This window comes from Dasypus novemcinctus, chromosome 1 (genome assembly GCF_030445035.2).
Source record: "Dasypus novemcinctus isolate mDasNov1 chromosome 1, mDasNov1.1.hap2, whole genome shotgun sequence".
Classification (NCBI taxonomy): domain Eukaryota; kingdom Metazoa; phylum Chordata; class Mammalia; order Cingulata; family Dasypodidae; genus Dasypus; species Dasypus novemcinctus.
Window position 1 is genome coordinate 194,475,628 of NC_080673.1, and position 19,579 is coordinate 194,495,206.

Here is a 19,579-nt window from a genome sequence, read left to right on the forward strand (position 1 = left end):
TCCGTACTCTATTGCTTCTTCCTGTACACTATTAGAATAATTACTTCACTTCCTTTCTAAAAACATGTCCCTTGCCATCTTCAAAATTATCATTTTCCTCTTTTAAAAATACCATCTCCTAGGCATTTGAGTATTCAATTTGAACAACATAAAAGTGCTACCATAAAAACATCACTAAAAGATCTAACTGGGCCAGAATGGAGAAGAGAGAATAAACAGTTAGAGAGCTAACTTACATTAAAACAAGACAAAAAACTGCAAATTATAAGAGGTAACTAGTATTTCTAAGTGGAGGTCCTGTCAGAAATACTTCCGTAAATAGGTAGGACTTGTCTAAAAGAGTTAATGGCTCATTAATGAAGTGAGTGCTAACCTTCTAGATTAGAGTGTTATTTATATGTGTATTATTCATTTGCTTATATAGTCCTTACTTGTAAAATCATCTCATGTTGCTAAACTGTTTGAAGAATCAGAGCCTTAGCTAAGGATAACACAGCTCTATTCAGTGGACTCCCACAATGTCATGTCTGTGCTCATTCACTCAGGCTCTGTCTGTCAGAATGAATCCTTAGATATAAAGATTGAGTTTTCTATTTGTCCTGTAATAATCTCCATCACCTGGTACCATGTATGTATTCAAATTATGTTGGAAGTCAGATAGCATTTTGTAACTTCCAAGGGTTTGAAGGTAATTTGATTAAGACTAACTCCCAGCTTTCTGACTCAGGGTTACTCCATAGGAAACTGTGTGGAAGAAGAAAATAGAAGAGCAGTAACAATATTTAGAATTAAGTAAATACTATACCATACAATTCTTTATGAAGGAAAAAAAAAAACTGAATTAAGACAAGGCTTTATTAGAAATATATCTTATAGGACAAACTAGAATTTCATGACAAAGGTTTGCTAAAAAGTCCTATAAAACATTAATGAAATGTAAAGTTGTAAGTTAGACATATGATTTTGTACCTAACTGCAAATAAGTCTGATAGGAGATAAAATCTGTTCAGTTCGACTGATGTTTAAAGCCAGGTGCTCTTATAACCCCATGGTATATAATTAAGTCCCTTTTCCAAAAACAAATTGATTATGTTTTAGAAATATTAAATGATTACTAATTTTAAATTTGAAAACAAAGCATTCAATAGTTTGTAAGTCAAGTGACCCTTAAAAAATAAATTGCTTTAATGTCCTCTGACATACGCTTAAAACAGGCACAACTGACAAGTAAATAATAAATCCTAGTCATAATATAAAAACTAGACTCCTAGCCAAAATCCTGAGAAATATACACTGTGCAGCCTACCTGGTCTATTCTGGATGTTCCGGCTGCAGTGCACCAACTATCTTGGAGTGAATCTGAGCCCCAAGCTGGCAACTGCAAACTAGATCTCACCTTCAATAGCATAGAAGTTTTCATCAGAAATGAGCAGTTCTGTTTCCCAAACCCACCCACAAAAAAAAAACACAAAAAAACAAAAAACAAACCAAAACAATCAAATTCTATTGTGTATCTTTGTTCTGTCCTCTAAAGGTTTTAGAACAAAAAAATCAAAAACCTTATTTAAAATCTCCATAAGGGAATTTTATCAACAAGCAATACCAACAAAATATTAGAAGGCCTGAAAAAAAAAGTCTAATCATTTTAACTATCAGGCCACTTTAGAAAAAGTCATTGAACCCCTGAAGACAATTTGAATTTGATGCAAAAACCCTTAATATTATTTTGCTATAATTACAGCTGCACTAAGTATATTCTAATAAACATAGAGCTTATCAGAGTTAAATCTGTGCATAATTACAATTATGTTACATTTTAGCTTAGCTACATTATAAGAGAAATGCATTTTAATGGCCTATTAAAGATTAATGAATTAAGGCTTTATTAAGGAGCTGCCAATTAAAAGCCTCATATGTATTTTTAAAATATAGCAGGTTTTTCTATATTTACGAAGCCCTTTTTCTATTGTGTGTTTAAAGAATTTTTTACATTCTCAATTTACTCACTCTGTATGGGTATTTTATGCTTTGATAATTAAATTAGAGCTTTCTTTTCCTTAATCTGTTAATTTTACCATGTTAATACTACTGCCACCCAACTTTCTATTTTGAAAGATTAATATTAGAAATAAGCCATTTACATACCATTCTTACCTGTAATGGTAAGAGCGTATTACTATTGTTGTCTGTTCTGAATACATTATCTTCAATCCAAGATTTTGGAGTCAGTGATGGAGTAGATCGAGTAAATTTCGGTGGTGCTATGACATTACCAGAAAATGGTTTCTTCAATGGAGATATCTGATTCATAGTTCCTGGAATTCCCATGTTTCCAGTTCTACGATGATCTCTACCATGCATTGCTCCCCAGGACATACTTCCAGTGCCCCAGCCACTGTTCTGATGGTTGCTCCAAGGAGATTGTTTCAGAAGAGGCTGGGAAAACACACATCTATTTAAATTATAGGCATTTATAAGTGTTTACAAATCAAATTCAAATTTTAGATCTGAGCTAAGGATTCATATGATTTTTTTAAAAAAATGAAATATATATAAAGGTAACACAGGATACCAGTAAAAGCTTGAGATGATATGAAAGTATATTTTACTGTTAGATGAGTTTTCATCATCTTTGTCTAACATAAATTATAATGAGCCAAAGAGATATTGTTGCTAAAACAGAACTATGCAGTCACTTCTTTCCTTTCAGAGAGAATGATATACATGATAAATATAAAGAAAAAAATATGCTTTCAAATTGATTAAATTAACCTTGAAGAAGATCCTTAAAGATAAAACCTGCATTCTCATCTTAAAGCAACCATATTCTGCAAGGCACAGAACTAAACACAGTCTTTAATTAAAATATCCCAAACCTCATGAGTTAAACATTTAGATGTTAAGTTTCCAAAACAAGTTGTACCATTACAAAAGTGGAGATGGTAATTAAAAATCCCTTTGGCAAGAAGATAATTTAGGAAAAACTTCATTTTGTTGCATTGCTAATTCACTTCTTAATGTATGTTATTCCAGTTTTAGTATAGTTTCTTTTTAAAAGAGTCTTCTTTTTATTTGACTTTATTATCCATGAACTGTTAAGCAATTTTCTAATGTTACCCATAGGGGGATCCACTGGGATATCCTGACAATAAACCCCATGCTTTGATTTTTCTAGTAAAGCTCGTAATACAAGTCTCCATTTAATTTATTCATTTTCAGAAATAACCTATGACAAGTGAAATCTTCAAAAAATGGAAAATCCACCAAAAAAGACATTAATTGTAAATATTAAAAATTGCCAGCAAATTTTACTTTCAATGAGCTTGTAATTAAGGTTTTATATATTAATGACTTGTGGTTAGCAAAAGTATAGAATAGGGTGGTAGATGCAAAGAAATACAACTAATGTAAACTATGGATAGTAGTTAGTGGTACTATTTAATAATTTTTATTTTAAAATAATTTAATAATAATTGTAACAAAGCACTGTTAAAAAACTTAGCACAATTACAAAAAAGCGGTATCAATTGTAACAAATGTTCCACACCAATGCAACATTGGTGATGGTGGGATGGTGTATGGGAATCATGTATTTTGTGCATGATTGATCGGTAAACCCACAACTGCTCTAATAATAATAATAATAATAATAAAGTATGTACTGTGTAGTTTCTCTAAATTCAACACTCTTACAATTAACCCTGCTCCTCACAGGACAAATTTTTAAACACCTGATCTCTAGTATCTATTCTTTTTAACTTTTAAATGCAAATATAATCAGGAATATATACCACCCTTTTCCCCTCCATACAGTTCAAAGGCATTACCTAAAGGACCTTGGACAAGTAACTTCATTCTCGAGGGCCTTATTTTCCTCATGAAATGAATCAATGTTCAAATTCTCTTCCAGTTATCTAAAATTCCCTATGAAAGCTGAGTGATCTCTTACACTCCCTTGCAAGATCTAACTTTTTGTCCAAAGGCAAATATTTAAAATATGGATCATGGTACACGTTCTTCTAAGGTTCTATATCATGGCTTTTGTAATGCAGAAATAATTATTATGGATTTTCTGAAGCAGGTTGACAGTTTAAACTCTAAAAATATTGAAATACAAAAAAAACTGAGGATGCTGCTCAAGACTATGTTAATCATGGAAAAGCAAATTATTTCAAAATTCCGTAATTTTACTCCTTAGGCGGGCTACATCCTCCTTTCTCAGAAACAGAAATTCAACAAAATGTTAACTGTTGTATTTGTTAACTTAGATAATAGACTAGTCACCTTTTAAAAAGGTTAACCCTTGAAAACTTTTAATTGCTCAAGGGGACGAATTATATGCATAGGTAAACATTGGTTAAGGTCAAATTTTGTTTGTCAACCTTTAACTACGTAACCCTACGTGTGGAAAATGGCCATAAACAGAACGATCACCGCAGTAAATGCTGACTAAACAACAACAAAACACTCCTTTAACGCCAATTAACCAATCCAGCAATCATTCAAAAGCTAAATTGAGAGGAAAACAAAATGACCTTGAATCAGAAAAGATCCCGGCCAATAAAAAATCTGCCCACGTTAATTATTATTACCTACTTAAAAGATACATATCCCCCAAATCAAGAGAAAGTTAAGGCCACAAAAATATATACTGAAGTTTTCTCTTCAATGTAACATACCAATCCCAGCTTCAACCTCAGTTTGCATTTTTAAAAACCACAAAATATTATCCAAATATTAAAACAAAAAGCCCACAAGTTTAAAAAAACCATCGCAGTTTTATTTAACTCGGCCATCGCGGACTTTTCCCTTTTAAAAAGATATCTGACAACCCTCAAAGGATGCAGCCCAGGTCGAAGGGCGGTCGAGCCGGGACAGCGGCCGCACTTGGCGCACGACGACCCGCGGCCGGGGCGCGCGGGGCCGGGGCGCGCGGGGCCGGGGCGCGCGGGGCCGGGGCGCGCGGGGCCGGGGCGCGCGGGGCCGGGGCGCGCGGGGCCCGGCTCGGACGGGCGTTGGGGCGCGCGCCCCGGGCCCCCGCCGGCGCCGGCTTCGGAAGCCACCTCTCCCGCCGGCCAATTAAGAACGAAACAAACTCGAAAGAAAAAAAAGGCTGCCTGTCCGCCCCTTCCCTCATTGGACCGCGGGGCCGAGTCACGGGCTCCCCACACGCACCGTCGCCGGCAATCATTTTCTTCCTTCCCGAGTTGGCTTCCCACCGCCGCTTCTCGGCGGCCGCTGCCCGTCACGGCCGGCCCCGCGCTCGCCGTCCCTGTCCCCGCCGTGTCTCCCTGGGTCGGGCGGCGTCGGGCGCAGCGACCCTCGGGGCGGGGAGAAGTCCGGAGACAGCGACCCTCCGGGCCGGGGGGCCGTTCGCGGACAGCCACCCTCCGGGCCGGGGGTCGCCCAGTCTCGCGTCTCCTAGCGCCGGTTACGAGCGCAGGCAGGGACGACGCGCCGGCCCGACCCCGACGCCATGGCCGCCGCGGCCCCAGCCCCCACCGCCGCGCCGGGGCGTTCGAGGGGGCACCCGCCGGCGGCCGCTCCCAGCTGGAACCCGCCTCCTGAGCCCCCGCAGCCCACGGTGGCCGTGGCCCGCGCCGCCGGGAGCCGGGATCGAGTCCCCAATCCCCCCCTCCCCGCCCTCCTCTAACTTGGGGCGCGCTGCCCCGGTCGCCTCTCCCCTCGGGGCCACCTCGGGCCGACCCGGGGCCCCCGGCCTCCCCGCGGCCGGGACTCGAGGCGGAAGAGGGCCAGGGGCGCTCCCCGCCGCCGCCGCCCTACCTGGTGGTGGTTGTAGGAGTTCCTCTGCTGCAGGAAGGCGGCGGCCGCCGCCTGGTGCTGCTGCTGGAGCTGCGGGCTGACGGGCGACCTCCGGCTGGGCGGCTGCTGCGGCGCCGCGGGCGGCGGGGGCTGCTGCTGAGGTAAATTCATGGCGGGCGGCGGCGGCGGGGGCACCGCGGCAGCCGAGAAGGGCCCTCCGAAGCCGCCGCCGCCGCCGCCGCCGCCGCTCGCCGGGACGCTGAGCCCCGCGCAGCCGTGCGGCGACACGGGCGAGAAGCTCGGGAAGAAGGCCGGGTTCATGGACGACGGCAGCCCCGGGTAGAAGCCGTTCTCCGAGTCGGGGCTGGGGGGCGGCATGGCGCTGAGCGGGCCCCCGCCGCCGCCGCCTCCCGGGGTGGCGGCTGACGAGCCGGGCGGCGGCGGCTGCGGCTGGGGCGGCTGCTGAGGCGGCGGCTGCTGCTGCTGGGGCGGCGGCGGCGCCTGGGGCTGGGGCTGGGGCGGCGGCGACGCGGTCTGCACCGACCAGGGGGTGCCGAAGCCGGGCAGCGGTGGCGGCGACGCGGAGCCGCCTCCCCCTCCGCCTCCCGGGGGCCCCCCGCCCCCGCCGCCACCGCCCGGGTGCGGAAGGTCCGGGCTCTGCAGGCTGCTGAAGGCGCCCGCGCCGAGCGCCCCTCCGGGCAGGAGGTTACTGGGACTGTTGAGCAGAGGGTGGTTGGGGGACTCCATGGAGCCCGGCGCGGGGTTCACCGGCGGCGTCGAGGCAGCCAAGCCCGCATTGGGGGGCTCGGCGGCGCTGCCCTCGCCCGCGGCCGGGGTCTTGCGAGGGCTGCCCGCGCCTCCGTGGCGGCGCCGCGGGGCTGCGGGGGGCGAGGGCGGGAGCTGCGGGAGCGGGGACAGGTCGGCCGGGCGCTGCCGCGGGGCGAAGTCCTGCGGCGGGAGGTGGTGCGGGTGCGGGAGGCTGAACTGCTGCGGCTGTGGCTGCGGCGGCGGCGGGCGCTGGGCGAGCTGCGCCGGCGGGAGCAGCGGGCCCGGCGGCGGCGGGCTGAACCTGCCGGAGCCGGGGAGCGTCGGTGGCGACGGCTTCGAGTCCGGAGGGTGGGGACGGTGGGGGGGGCTGAACTCTTTCCTCTTCTGGCTGTTCAGCTGCTGCTGCTGCCGCTTACTGAAGTCCTGCGGGGAGGAGGTGCGGCAGCAGCAGCAGGAGGAGGCGGAGGAGGAGGAGGGGTGGTGCCGACTCGGTTTGAAGTCCTGGGAGGGGAGGAGGTGGGTCACACCCGCGTTCGTGCCGCCGCCGGGGTGGTGGTTGGGGAGTTGCTCCGCGGCCGCCGCCCCCGAGAGCGGCCGCGCCGGCTGCTGTGTCAGCCCCAGCAGCAGCTCATCCTGCATGGTCTGCTGATGCGCCAGGAACGGGGAGGAAGAGGAAGCGGCGGCCGAGCTGCCCGCGCCGCCGCCGCCGAGGGGGATGGTGAAGGGGGAGGCGGCCTCCGCGAAGCCGGTGACAGGCAACGGCGGCGGCGAGAGCGGCCCAAAGGGCGTGGCGGAGGACAGCGGGGCGGCGGCCGCCACCGACCCTGCGGCGTAGGGGCGGTACGCCCCGCCGTCCCCGAACGGGGCTCCCGGGCTGCTGCTTCGGAGAGGGGCGGTCGGCAGCACCCCGAAACCGAAGTCCCTCATTTATCTGGCCGGTGGCAGCGGGAGGAGACGCGCCCGGTCCCCCGCCCCGCTTAGGTATCCGCCGGATCTGAGGCGGCCCGGCCGTGATGGAAGGAGGGGGGTCAGTGAGAGAGGGACACCGTGACTGAGCCGAGGGGGGACCGACTTCGGCCCCGTCACCCCTCGCGGCGGCCACCGCCACCTCCCGAGACCGGCTCGGGCGCCGCCGCCGCCGCCGCCCCGGCAGCTTAAGAACCCCGGAACGTGCGTCAGCGCCACCTCATAATCGCGCCGCCCCCCCGCGGTGCGTCTCCGCACGCGCGGGCCCGAGGCCGCCGCGCCCCCGCCGCCCCGCCCCTCATTAATATGCAGGCCCAGCCGGGGGCGCGCGCACGCCGCGGAGCTCGCGCTCCCGGAAGGGCGGAGGGAGGACGGGGGCGAGGGGCGCGCCCCCCGGGCCCCGCCCGCGCCGTGGGGAAAGGAGAGGCCGTTTGGGGTGGCGGGCTCGGGGGCGGAGTCCCGCGCGCCGGGTGCGCGCACGAGGACGAGCAGGCGCGGGCGGCTCCTGGGCAACCGCCCCTCCCCGCGCGGGGCCCGCGCCCGGCCTAGCCCGGGTCGCACGCGCCCGTCCCTCGCTTCCGCGGCCCCGCCTCCTTCCTGTCCCCCTGGGGCCCGCTCTCGGTCACATGAGACCCGGCTGCGCTGACCGGGGCTTCCCAGGGCAGGGCTGGCCCGCGGTGGAGCCGGGCGCGGGATCCCCACGGGGGGGCGGCTCCAGGTCTCCGGCGGCCGCGCGTGGCCTGCACCGCGCCGGCCCGGGTGGAAATCTGGGCTCCGCGGCCCTGGAGCCGTGCGCGGCCCCCGAGCCGCCCACCCCTCCGGCTCTGTCCGGGGGTCCTCTCCCAAACTCGTGGGTCGCGGCTTTGCGGGCGCAACCCTCCCCGCCTTCCAGTTCCACTTGGATCTTTCCGGGCTGCTCTGAAAAACACCTCCTCGGGTCTGTTTCCGTTTTTAGCCTCCCGTGCGGCGCGCTGTCATCAGCCCTCCCGCGGCCGCGCGAAGGTGTTTTCTGTAGGGTAAACATGAAGCCTTGCAGCCCCGTCTGTATACCAAACATTTTCACTTCAGTAACGGGGAACAAAGTCTCTGGAACAAAACACGGCTCCGTGTGGTTATTTACACATATATATGCATATAATGGGTTGGGAGCCAAGCTCCCATGGTAACCCTGGGCCCGCTCCAAGTCGTCCAGTTTCAGGAAAGCATTTACTGTGCGACGATCAGGGCGGCTGCGAGCAGGACTCCTCCCACCACATTCATTCCGGCATCCCCGCCCCTTCCCCCCAGGGAGACTCTAATTTAAACATTTCCGAAGCATTATGAATTTTCCAGGGAGAAAGATTTCTCACATCCGAGCAAAAAGGAGGTTCTGACTCAGCAGCAGAAGTCGAAGCTTGCAAAATGAAAGGGGAGAGCGCTTTCCTTGGTAGAACTCTGTTTAAAAGTAGTATTAGAAGAGGAACTATCTTGTGTATTTCCTCTCCTAAAGAAACAATTTACATAGAGAAAAATTTATTTGAGGGCCTAGAATAAAGAAAAACAGTGATTCATGCTACATTGTAAGATAGAAATTTCATGTTCCTGTTTTGCAATTTTTTTTTTTTTGGTGTTTAGAGAAGCGAAACTCCTGAAAGAATCCTAGAATATAGCCTCTTCATCCCCCAAAGCAGTAGAAGGTGGGTTCAGACTGCTTGATTTTGGTTTTCAACTAGACTAAGATTAAATATTTAATGTTATAAATTAGCACACTGTTACTGATGTAGACAGTGTATACTTTTATGAGTCCTTATTCTTTGTTAGTTAAATTTGATTTCAGCTTCTCTTACTTCAGTGTTTCAAATTTATATAAATCCGATTAAACACAGCAGAAAGAAAACATTGCAAAGAGAAAATACATTTCATGTATAATGTTTAAGACTGGTAAACTAATGAATTTTGATATTGCCTATACAATAAGGAATAAGTACGTTTTTGAAAACTTATAAATGGTTTAAAAATTAGGAAAAATTGAAGATGGGTTCAAGTTAATAATCTCAAAACCGTTCCTAATACTCAGGCAAAATATAGAACTGGAGAAGTCCTTTTATCATTCTAAATTACAATGTCTAGAAAATAACCTGAGCTCCTTAGTGTTAAACATATTAATGGCCATTGCCACAGCACCTATTAGCATTTTAAATGTTACTTATTAATGTAGTTTACAGGGAAAATCTAGTTCAGCAACTGTGGCATGTAAAGTCTTAAAAATGGATGAAGTTCTTCTACGTTGCATTTGATTGGAATCATCTGCACATCCAACAACAAACCTTGAAAGAGGAAGAAAATATAGGCATAAAACTTAACTCAATGATCGGTAGGAATTGCAGTTAATACAACATGGGGGTGAAGGGGAGAGGGCTAAAGTTCAAACAAAAACAGGAGTTCTTGGTGTTCTGGTACTGGTTTTGCTTTGAAGATTTAGAGCTCTCTAAAGTGGACTAAAGCCATGAATGTGCAGCCTGGTACTTTGTAATAAGGTCAACTTTCATAGTGAGCATGTCAAATTCCAAATTCTAAATGCCAGCTCCTTTGCTCACTGCTTGACCATCCCAGAGTGTCCTGAGGATCCCATCTTTTAAAGACAGGAAGGTTGCATTCTGACAGGGAAACCTCTTAAGGTGGGGACACTCCATCATTGAAAATATTCAAACAGGAATGTTTCTTATAATGGGGATGTGTATGTGAGGGGTTTTGGTATCCTAAACAGGCCTACTGTCAAGTTCCTGTGAGTCTGTAGGATCTTTTTTACATACAAATATTTAAAATATATAACCACTAACTTGGCCCTTGATTTTATTTCTCATTCCTTTGGTCATTTACTCCCACTGCTGAACAAGTGTTTTTAAAATATTTTTGACTATGACCCAGTCCACATACACACACGTATACACACATACATGTGAACATGCAACTAAATAAGGCTCTCACCATTCTTTGAGAGTTAAACAATTCTTGCTCTTAATACATGCAGCAAACTCTGTTTTTAACTTCTATTTACTTTTTAAAATAATAGTCTCAAAAAAGTAAGTTGGTTTTAGGAGCCACCCGTTTATGAGCTGAAATTAAAAACAAAAAACAAAAACCACTGTACTAGAAGTCAATTTCACACTTTTTCTATCTTAAAGCCTTGTCGTGACTTCTCTCCTACCCTCATTCTCAGCTTCTGACCTGGCTTCTTATTTCGCTGAGAAAATAGAAACAGTCACAAGATAAGCCACAGGTTCTCACCACTACTTTTTCCAGTCACTCTGCATCTGTCCCCTTACCTGCCCCCCACCGCTGTTGCCTTCTCTCCTGCTGCAAGGATGACCTTTCCACGCTCCTATCTAAGGCCAGCCCCCTCCACTGGCCCACCAGATTCCCACCCTCACCCACTCTTGACATACCTCCAATAGTTCTCTCCCTCTCTTCATTATCACTTCTTTCCTCTCTCTGAAACACCTCCATGTGCATAAAAACATGCTTTATCAGTTCCCATCTTTGAAAAACAAAAATAAAACCTCTTGACCACCTCTTCTCCCTCTTCAGCTACTGCCCCATTTTTCTGCCTTTGCCTCTCCTCAACTCCATACTGCCTATATAGATCTTCAAACCAATGTCTCTTAGACACCTCAAGTTGAACATGTGGAAATCTGAACTTTCTACCTCGTCTACTCCATCCCCATGAATGGCAACTCCATTGTTTTGGTTGCTCAGACCAAAAACCTTGGAGTCATCCTTAACTTCTGTCTCTCTTTGCACCACAGATGACCTGATCCAGGCCACTAGTCTCTCTTCCCTAGATGGTTGCTCTAACCTCCTAACTAGTTGCCTGGCTCCTGATCTTGTCCCTATACTATCTATTTCCAACATTGTAGCCATTCCTTTGGAAATGGAAGACAGATCAGGCCAACTTCTCAACTAAGAACTCCCATTTTCTCAGAATAAAAGTCAAAACATTTTCAGTAGTCAAAACGTTCTTCATGATTGTTCCGCACTAGCCCCTCTGATAGCTTCTACTCTGCAGTAGAAGGTTTGCTGTTTCTTTATCAGCCTTTGGCTAACCCAGCCTCTGGGCTTTGCCCTTGCAGATTCCCACTGCGGATTGTATTCCTAAACACCAGGATGGCTCCTTTCTCTTTCTCACTTCCTTCAAGTCTTTGCTCAAGGTCACTTTCTCAGTGATGCTTTTCCTGACTGCAAATGTAAAAGAGCAACTCCCTTGGTTCTAGCCTCCCTATTCTGCTTATCCTGTTTGATTTTTTTCCATCTGACACACTATGTACTTAAATTATCTGTTTTCTCCACTATATCACAAGTCCTATGAGGGAAGGTACGTTGCTTTGTCCACTGCTGCATTACCAGTGCCTCCTAGAACAATGCCCGGCACATAATAAGCGCTCAATAGTTGGCAACTGCATGCACTAAATGAATGCTAAGTGAGTAGCAGTTTAAGGAAATATATAGCTATAAGAGTGTTTTAGTAACATGAAAGTCGGTTTGTCAATTGCTCATTTGCTGGAAGGAGCTACCCAAACACCATACAGATACTAAAAATATAGAGATAATTCCAGCCATCTATAGGATAAGTGAGGACGTAGAAGAAGCTGGACGCCAGGTCCTGGAACTGTGATATGGAGGAAAAGAGATTGAAACACAGGAGCTTGAGCAAAAAGGAGTCAAGGGCCCAGCTCTGAGAAAGAGAGCAAGTTCAAGGAGGATGACAATAAGGCCAACTTGGTCCTGAGCCTCCAAGCTGCTGGTTTCTTATGATTGCAGTCTATAAACATGACTGACCCCAGAGAATGAGAAAGGGTTGAGTCTTTATATAGGAGCTAATTAGTCATGGTTTGAAGTTGGAGAGGGAGATATTAGAAATTCAGGTCTGTCCTGATCCCATCCGACTTCAAAGTACTTTATCGACAGAGCAGCCCAGAGCAGCAGCATCCTCAATTACTTCTGGTTCTCCTGTGTTTCTAAACATACATTCACAATCTCCTCCATTGCGTTCTTCCTCTCTGCATTGCACTCCCATATTGGGGCTTCTTAGGCTTAAGTTATTGATCATCTTCTCTACTTACATGCTCTTTCAGGGTGACGTTATCTACCACCTACATGCTAATGTTTTCCAAACCAATCTCACCAGGCCCAAGGTCCAAATTTCATATTTCCAACTGTGTATTAAACAGTTTGATCTGGGTGTCACTCAGACACTTCAGCTCAATGTGTCCATATGTCCACTTACCATTTTCCCACCAAATCTCCTCCTCCTCCTTTGCTTCTTAGCTGGCCTGATGGCCTCATCTCACAATTCGTTTCTCAAGCTCCAAACAGGAGTCATTGTCTCGTTCTCTCTCTCACCCACCAAGCACAATTGGTCACTGTAATCCCATCAATTCTACTGCAGAAGTGTTGCTTAAACGTTGCTCCTATGGTTCATTTCTACTGGCTATACCTTCGCTCTCTCTGCTCTCCTGCCCTATTACACAGCCTCTTAGCCGGGCTCCCTATCAGTTTATCTTCTGATTCTCTTTCCTTTTGTAGTCTCAGAAACATACGTCCCTGTTGTAGCGTCCTTGTCGGTACCCAGCTCCCAGTGTCAAGTGCCTGCAAGTGCCTATTCCTACTAATAGATAGGACCCTTCAGAACTTGTTTGCAACTTGCCTCTCCACCTTTATTGCCTGTCACTCTCCCATACTACCTGACCCTCTGAGTCAGCCATGTCATTTCACAACTCTATGCCTTGGCACATGCTGTTTCTACTTCCTGAAGGGACCTTTCTTTTCAGCTAGCTAACATGGCTTTATCTTTCAAGACTCAGTTCAAACACCACAGCCTTTCTTAGCTTCCCCCTGGATAGTGAGCTGAGCCCACTTCTATGCTTTCACAACAGTGTGGTAATACATTTTTACTGTAACATGTATCCCATGGACAATAATCTGTTTCCTTGGCTACCTGCCCTATTAGGTTGCTGTAGATTATGGGCTTTCTTTTCTATATGTCAGTATTCCCCTTACTTGCCACAATACCTGGCAACAAGCACCCAATACATATTTGCTGGTTAGTAATTGCCCGATGAATGCTGCAGGAAGGAAAGATGGAAGGAAGGAAAGGAGAAAAGGAAGGAAGGGAAGGAGGGAGATGTTTCCAAACCACAGTTACTTGTAGATGTGCCATTTTGTAAGTAACTGTAACATTATTGGCTTATGTTTGCTGGATGAAAAATTAAATTAATGGTCCATAACCCCCAAAATATCATACTTGCCCTTCCAGTATTTTCCTCAGCAATTTCAAATGGAAAGCTCCATTCTAGTTATCAAAATCTCCATTCTGGTTATTATGCCATCCAAGGTTGAACTCATTGACACTCACTGACAAAGAAAACTATTATAGTCTTCTTCTGCTGACAAAGCATAGCCCCAAACACAAGGAAAGGTCCTCCAAGATGGCATCACACTTTGTGGAACCTGGGACATGTGTCATCTCACTTCAGTACCCCAACATCTGAGCAAAGCATTCACCTTCTGCATTGCTTTCTACCACAATGCTCATTGAGCCCTTAGTAGACCTTGACTTATTGCACTGTCACTGCTGGCCTTTTATCTTTAGGCCTAGTCAACTTGATTAGATTACAAGTCTTTGGAGGCAGTGCCTATGCTTTAAATCTTTCTTGATTTTCCTATTTCTTATTGATTTATTACTGTATCCAGCAACTATTTAGTGAGTGCTTACTATGTTCCAGATAGTGTTCTAGGTACTGGGGATACAGCAGTGGACAAAGTAGAAAACACATTATTCTGCAAGTCATAGAGACTATCAATAAATGTTTATTGTGGATACTAGTTATTATCATTCCCAACCCTAATTGTCTAGACAGGGTCATAAACAGATTCTAGGCTGAAACTGACCTACTAAATTAGAGTCATACTTGCTGGGCTGGTCATGGGTGGAGCCCCATGATGAACATGGAATACTACGGTAAGGCAAATTCTGCAGGAAGACAGAAGAGAGTTCAAATTATTTGCTAAGAACACATCATCATCCTAGCTTGTAAAGGGAATTCCATTTACAATCTTTTCTTGTCACAATGTAGATTTTGTGAGTAGATAGAGCAAATATTATAATTCCTTTTTATAGTTGGAAAACCAAACGTCAGAAACAAAGTAATTTGTTCCTGGTGGTTTGCATAGCTTAGGCTTAATGCCCCCCTTTCTCTCTCCCCCTTATTTTCTCGTCTTCTGCTCTGCTAGTTGGCCTTCTGGCTACGTCCAGTGGCAGAGGAAAGGGGATGGAGTGCTACCTAGCAACCTACCTGGACCAAATAGTGCCAGAATGACAGGCTCTAAAAACAATGGTTGCAGCTTCTACTAACAGATAAGGGGTGGAGAGGGTCCATTCTTCATGCTTTCTCAGTAACACCTAACGAAATGCATAGCGTTTGGCAGTACTGATCTCAGAATGGAAGCATCTTATTTTCAGAATGCATGCCCCACAAAAATTCAGAAATAATCTTCAAATGCTCTTGCTCATCCTGTTAAAAGAATGAAGTCTGTCCGGGTATTTTGGGTATGTCGAACTTAATTATTTTCTTTTAAATTCTGGAAAACTGACTCGTCCGACTGATAAATGTGCAGAGAAAAGTGAAGTTGCATTTTGACTAAACATTAAATATTTAGATTTTATTTTGATAAAGATTATTGAATCTACCAAACTTGACCTTAATATCTTTAGAAACTTAGAAAGATTAAAAAGTTTCAAATGTTTATTTTGGGAACTATGAATGTTCAGCTGAAAAAAGAAAAATCATGAAGCTTATTTATTAGAAAACATTATCACCAGCCTTTACACAAGAATTGATTGAGTGTAAAGACAATGGAAGAAAAGCATTCAGAAGAAAAGGGAAACATTTGATTTTAGTTCAAGTTAGCACATCATCCTCATTACTATCAATTCTTTTTTATTGATTGTCCATCCTTGTATGGTGTGATAGAGAGGACTGTAAGACTCTGTCATCTTGAATCCAAATTCATTTGTAAGTGTAAGTCACTGTAAGTCATTGTATTAAGTTTAGAGAACATAATCCATAACAACAATAGGTCTCAATTTTCAGTAGGAAAATTTAAAAAAAATTGTAGACAAATTTGAATGGTAAAAACAAAAGCAAATCTTTAGAAGATTATCATAAGGATATGAACCATATACGTAGAAATGATGTTTTTAGGCCCAGGGTGGATCCACATTTATCTCAAAGCAAGAGAAAGGGAGGAGTGGCATTATGTACACACTGGGGCTCAGAGGCTGAGACCTGGCTTTTAACTTCAGCTTCCTCCTCCCTCAGTTACCCTGTGACTTCAGCAGTTAGGCTTCGGGAACCTCAGCTTTCTCATCTGTGAAATGAAGGGAGCAACAACCATCTGTGAAGTGGGGATTATTGTGAAGATGATTAGCAATATTTTAAGTAGAAATCTTGAACAGTGTTTGGCACAGAGCAGATGTTTGTGAAAATGTGTGCAGTTGAAGGTAAAGAATAGACCAGGAAACCAGCTAGAAGAACAAAGTAGTAGTCCTGGGGGTGGAAACAAAAGTAAAGCAAAACAAATTATCAAACAACATGCAAATGGAACCTTAATGGCAGTGAAATGCTGCTCCCAGGAATGACGAGATAAATCCAAATGAAAGATGAATAGGTAGAGGCTAAATTCTTCCTACATCTGGAAAATGTAGGAAAAAAAATCTGAAAGTTAAATGTTGGATATATTCAGGGACTACTTAATCCCCCTAAGGAAGACCAATAACTTAACTATGACAAGCTCCAGCTTTAAGGATGGAGCAGAATTCCATTACCAGTTCTGATACCTGTCGGGTGGGGTATAGCTCTTGGTTCTCATCATCCTTCAGGGGTCACTCTTTCTCAGTTGCCTTTGCTGATTCCACTTCCCCGAGTTGAATCTTAATGTGGTAATGCCCCAAAGCTTAGTTCGTGGCCCCTCTTTTTTCACCTACACTAGCCTAAGTGATACCATTCAGTTTCATGGCTTTTAATACAATCTATACTCAGATGACTCCTACAGTCATAGTTCCAGCCTGGACCATTTCCCCAGAACTCCAGACTTGCATGACCAGTTGTCAACTAAACATTTTTATTTGGATTTTTAATAAATATCTCAAACTAACATGGAAAAACACAACACCGAACAATAAATTCTACATTTCCTTACTCAAAACCTGCTCTTTATAGGGTCTTCCATTATTAGTAAATGGCAACTTCATCATCTAGTTTCTCAAGACAAGCCTAGCAGTCACCCCTGGGACGAGTTTTCTCTTATATCACCTATCCAGTCCACAAGCAAATCCTATCAGCTCTGCCTTAAAAACATATTTAGAATACTATCACCTCTCATCTTTTCCACTGCTTGTCCCCAGGTCCAAAGCCACTATCATCTTTCCTCTGAAATGTTGAAAAAATTTAACTGATTTCCCTGTCTCTATCCTTAACTCTGATGTTTATTATCAATAGAACAGCTAGAGTGATCCTTTTAAAATGGAAATCTGATTATGCCTCTCCTCTTTCTCCTCAAGACCCTCCAATGGCCTCCCATCTCAGAATAAAATCCAAACTCCTTACAGTGATCCTGTGTGATCTGGACCAGTTCCCACCCCAAACCCCTCTCTGACTTGACTTCCCATGTCACTCTAGACTTTGTGCTGACTTGCAAATCCCAGAACATGGCAAGCACACTTTCATCTCAGGATCTTGGCACCTTGCTTTCTCTTCCTGGAATATGCTCCAACTACTGTCACTTTTCATTTCGATGCTCCAATGTCAATTCATTAAAAAGGGCTTCCCAAGGGAAACGGACTTGGCCCAGTGGTTAGGGCGTCCATCTACCACATGGGAGGTCCACGGTTCAAACCCCGGGCCTCCTTGACCCGTGTGCAGCTGGCCCATGCGCAGTGCTGTTGCTCACAAGGAGTGCCGTGCCATGCAGGGGTGTCCCCCCGCGCAAGGAGTGCGCCCCATAAGGAGAGCCACCCAGCGCGAAAGAAAGTGCAGCCTGCCTAGGAATGGTGCCACACACACAGAGAGCTGATGCAACAAAAAGAGACACAGATTCCCATGCCGCTGACAAGAGAAGCAGTCAAAGAAATAAGACGCAGCAAATAGACACAGAGAACAGACAACCGGGGTGGGGGTGGGGAAGGGGAGAGAAATAAATAAATAAATAAATCTTAAAAAAAATAAAAAATAAAAAGGGCTTCCGTGATCGCCCTAGATAAAATAACAATTCCCCAGTACCTTTACCATGCTTTATTTTTATCCCCAACCCTTATCTTTATCTCACATATTATACATTTATTTGTTTATTTTCCATCTTCCTCTACCAGAATGTGGGCTCTACAATGGCAGGCACTTTGATTTGCTCACTACTGTACTCTTTTTAAAAAAGGTAAAAAGAAACAGGTAAAATTAACCTTAGTAATATATTTTAACTAAATATATGAAAAATATGATCATTTCCCAAAGTAACTGATATAGAAGTTATTAATGAGATATTTTACATTTTTAATGCACTATGTCTTCAAAATCCAGACTAGCCAAATTTTAAGTGATCAGTAGCCACAGATGGCTAGTGGCTTCCATATTGGAAGATATGGGGTTCAAGCACAGATAGTTTTAAGGGGTTCAAGCACATATAGTTTTAAGGAAATCAGTTTCCAGATTCTCATCTTCCATGTATATTCTTTTTTAAAAACTCCTCTTCCATAGAATGCTCCAGTATTCACAATAATCCTTTGTCCATTTGATAAAGGAAAGGCATACTTCTCACCATTTCAAATCTGACAGTGGGGCACTACCTAGAGCCCCAAACGGGGAAGTGCCCTGTACTGATTAATCAAGGCAACAGAACCTGTAGGGTTTCCAGCCATTCCAGGGGAATACAAATGTCTGCTAAGGTGAGGAATACTTTTAAAAGCCCTATTGAATTATTCTAATTTAGATACATAGTAGAGTGGGAGGTAGTGGCAATTTTTAATAATTTTGCCTCTTCTGTCCCCCAACATTTGTCAGGAAATTTATTACCCTTGAGGGAGAGTACACAGAAAAGCAAAAGGAAGAAGGTAACCAGTGTTGAATATTAAAATGATTTTTTTTGGTTTCTTTCACATTTCTAAATATGAGCACGTCTTTTCAGCTAATCTGAGAACTCATCCCTTGAACATGGAATCACTATTACCTCAAATATATTGCAAATGTTCTCTGAACTACCAACATTTTTCAAAATTCATTAAGTAAACATCATGCATAAAATTTTCCTTTATTTCCTTCAGATTTGATGTGTGTTATACAATAAGATAGGTAAACCTTCCTTTTCATATCATAGCATGAGATATTTATTATACCTATAGGCAAACCTCATTTAATATTATGAACTGTTAAAATTTTGACACACTGACATTTTTTTTGTTTTATTATTATTTATTTATTATTTTTTTTTGCTTTGTTTTTGGGAGGTGTTAATTGCAGAAGGGTCACAATTGTGGCAGGGGTATCACTGGTGCAGGGTCTTAGTGATGGAGGGATGTGTGGGGGTGCCCCTGGGGCATGCCTCTGTGGCATCGAATATGTTCAAGTGGTCATGGGGTATTGTCTCAGTGGGTGGAGACACACACAATAACCTAAAGAATATTGAATTCCCATCCTGGGAAGTTCTGCTACATTCTCAAATAGAGTGGCAAGAATCCCTAGAGTACAGGGGCAGTGCTTGAAGAAGGAGTTCCTGAGGGCTCTAGAGCCATTTAGACAGTATCCACAAGGCAGACAATCTCAGGAATTAGGTACCCTGTCAGTGGCCTTACCTTGGAATATATGTTCCCCAATGTATTAGACTCATTTATAATATCCCTACAAATGGCTCCTCTGCCCCTTTTATTGGAACCTATAATTAGCACTCTATTCCTTAAATGTATGTCCCAGGAATTTAAATCTTTGGTCTGTTCGTATGCTTGTTGAGCCCTGATCTCAGCAGAGTTGAAACACCTACTCTCCAGTTCACTGAATTT

The 19,579-nt window shown here is 45.0% G+C and overlaps 1 protein-coding gene and 1 long non-coding RNA gene across 10 annotated transcripts in view; one reads left to right on the plus strand and one right to left on the minus strand.

Moving 5' to 3' along the window:
* Nucleotides 1-7,535, minus strand: part of CPEB2 (cytoplasmic polyadenylation element binding protein 2) — a 56,507-nt gene extending 48,972 nt beyond the window's left edge. For 2 of the 8 annotated variants that reach the window (XM_058300858.2, XM_012518660.4), the window contains exons 1-3: nt 5,785-7,535; nt 2,146-2,436; nt 1,307-1,396 (exon numbers count right to left, since the gene is read on the minus strand). In XM_058300858.2, coding sequence (XP_058156841.1) covers nt 1,307-1,396; nt 2,146-2,436; nt 5,785-7,458 — 2,055 coding nt within the window. In that variant the 5' untranslated portion in view covers nt 7,459-7,535. The remainder of the gene's footprint in view (nt 1-1,306; nt 1,397-2,145; nt 2,437-5,784) is intronic. The other 6 variants (XM_058300869.2, XM_058300850.2, XM_058300893.2 and 3 more) reach the window with 4 other exon arrangements.
* LOC131279208 (uncharacterized) overlaps nt 5,577-19,579 on the plus strand; it is a 230,949-nt gene continuing 216,946 nt past the window's right edge. The window contains exon 1 of one of the 2 annotated variants that reach the window (XR_009186587.1): nt 5,577-5,924. This is a non-coding gene — a long non-coding RNA (uncharacterized lncRNA). Of the gene's footprint in view, nt 6,103-19,579 lie in introns of both variants that reach the window. The other variant, XR_009186588.1, reaches the window with a different exon arrangement.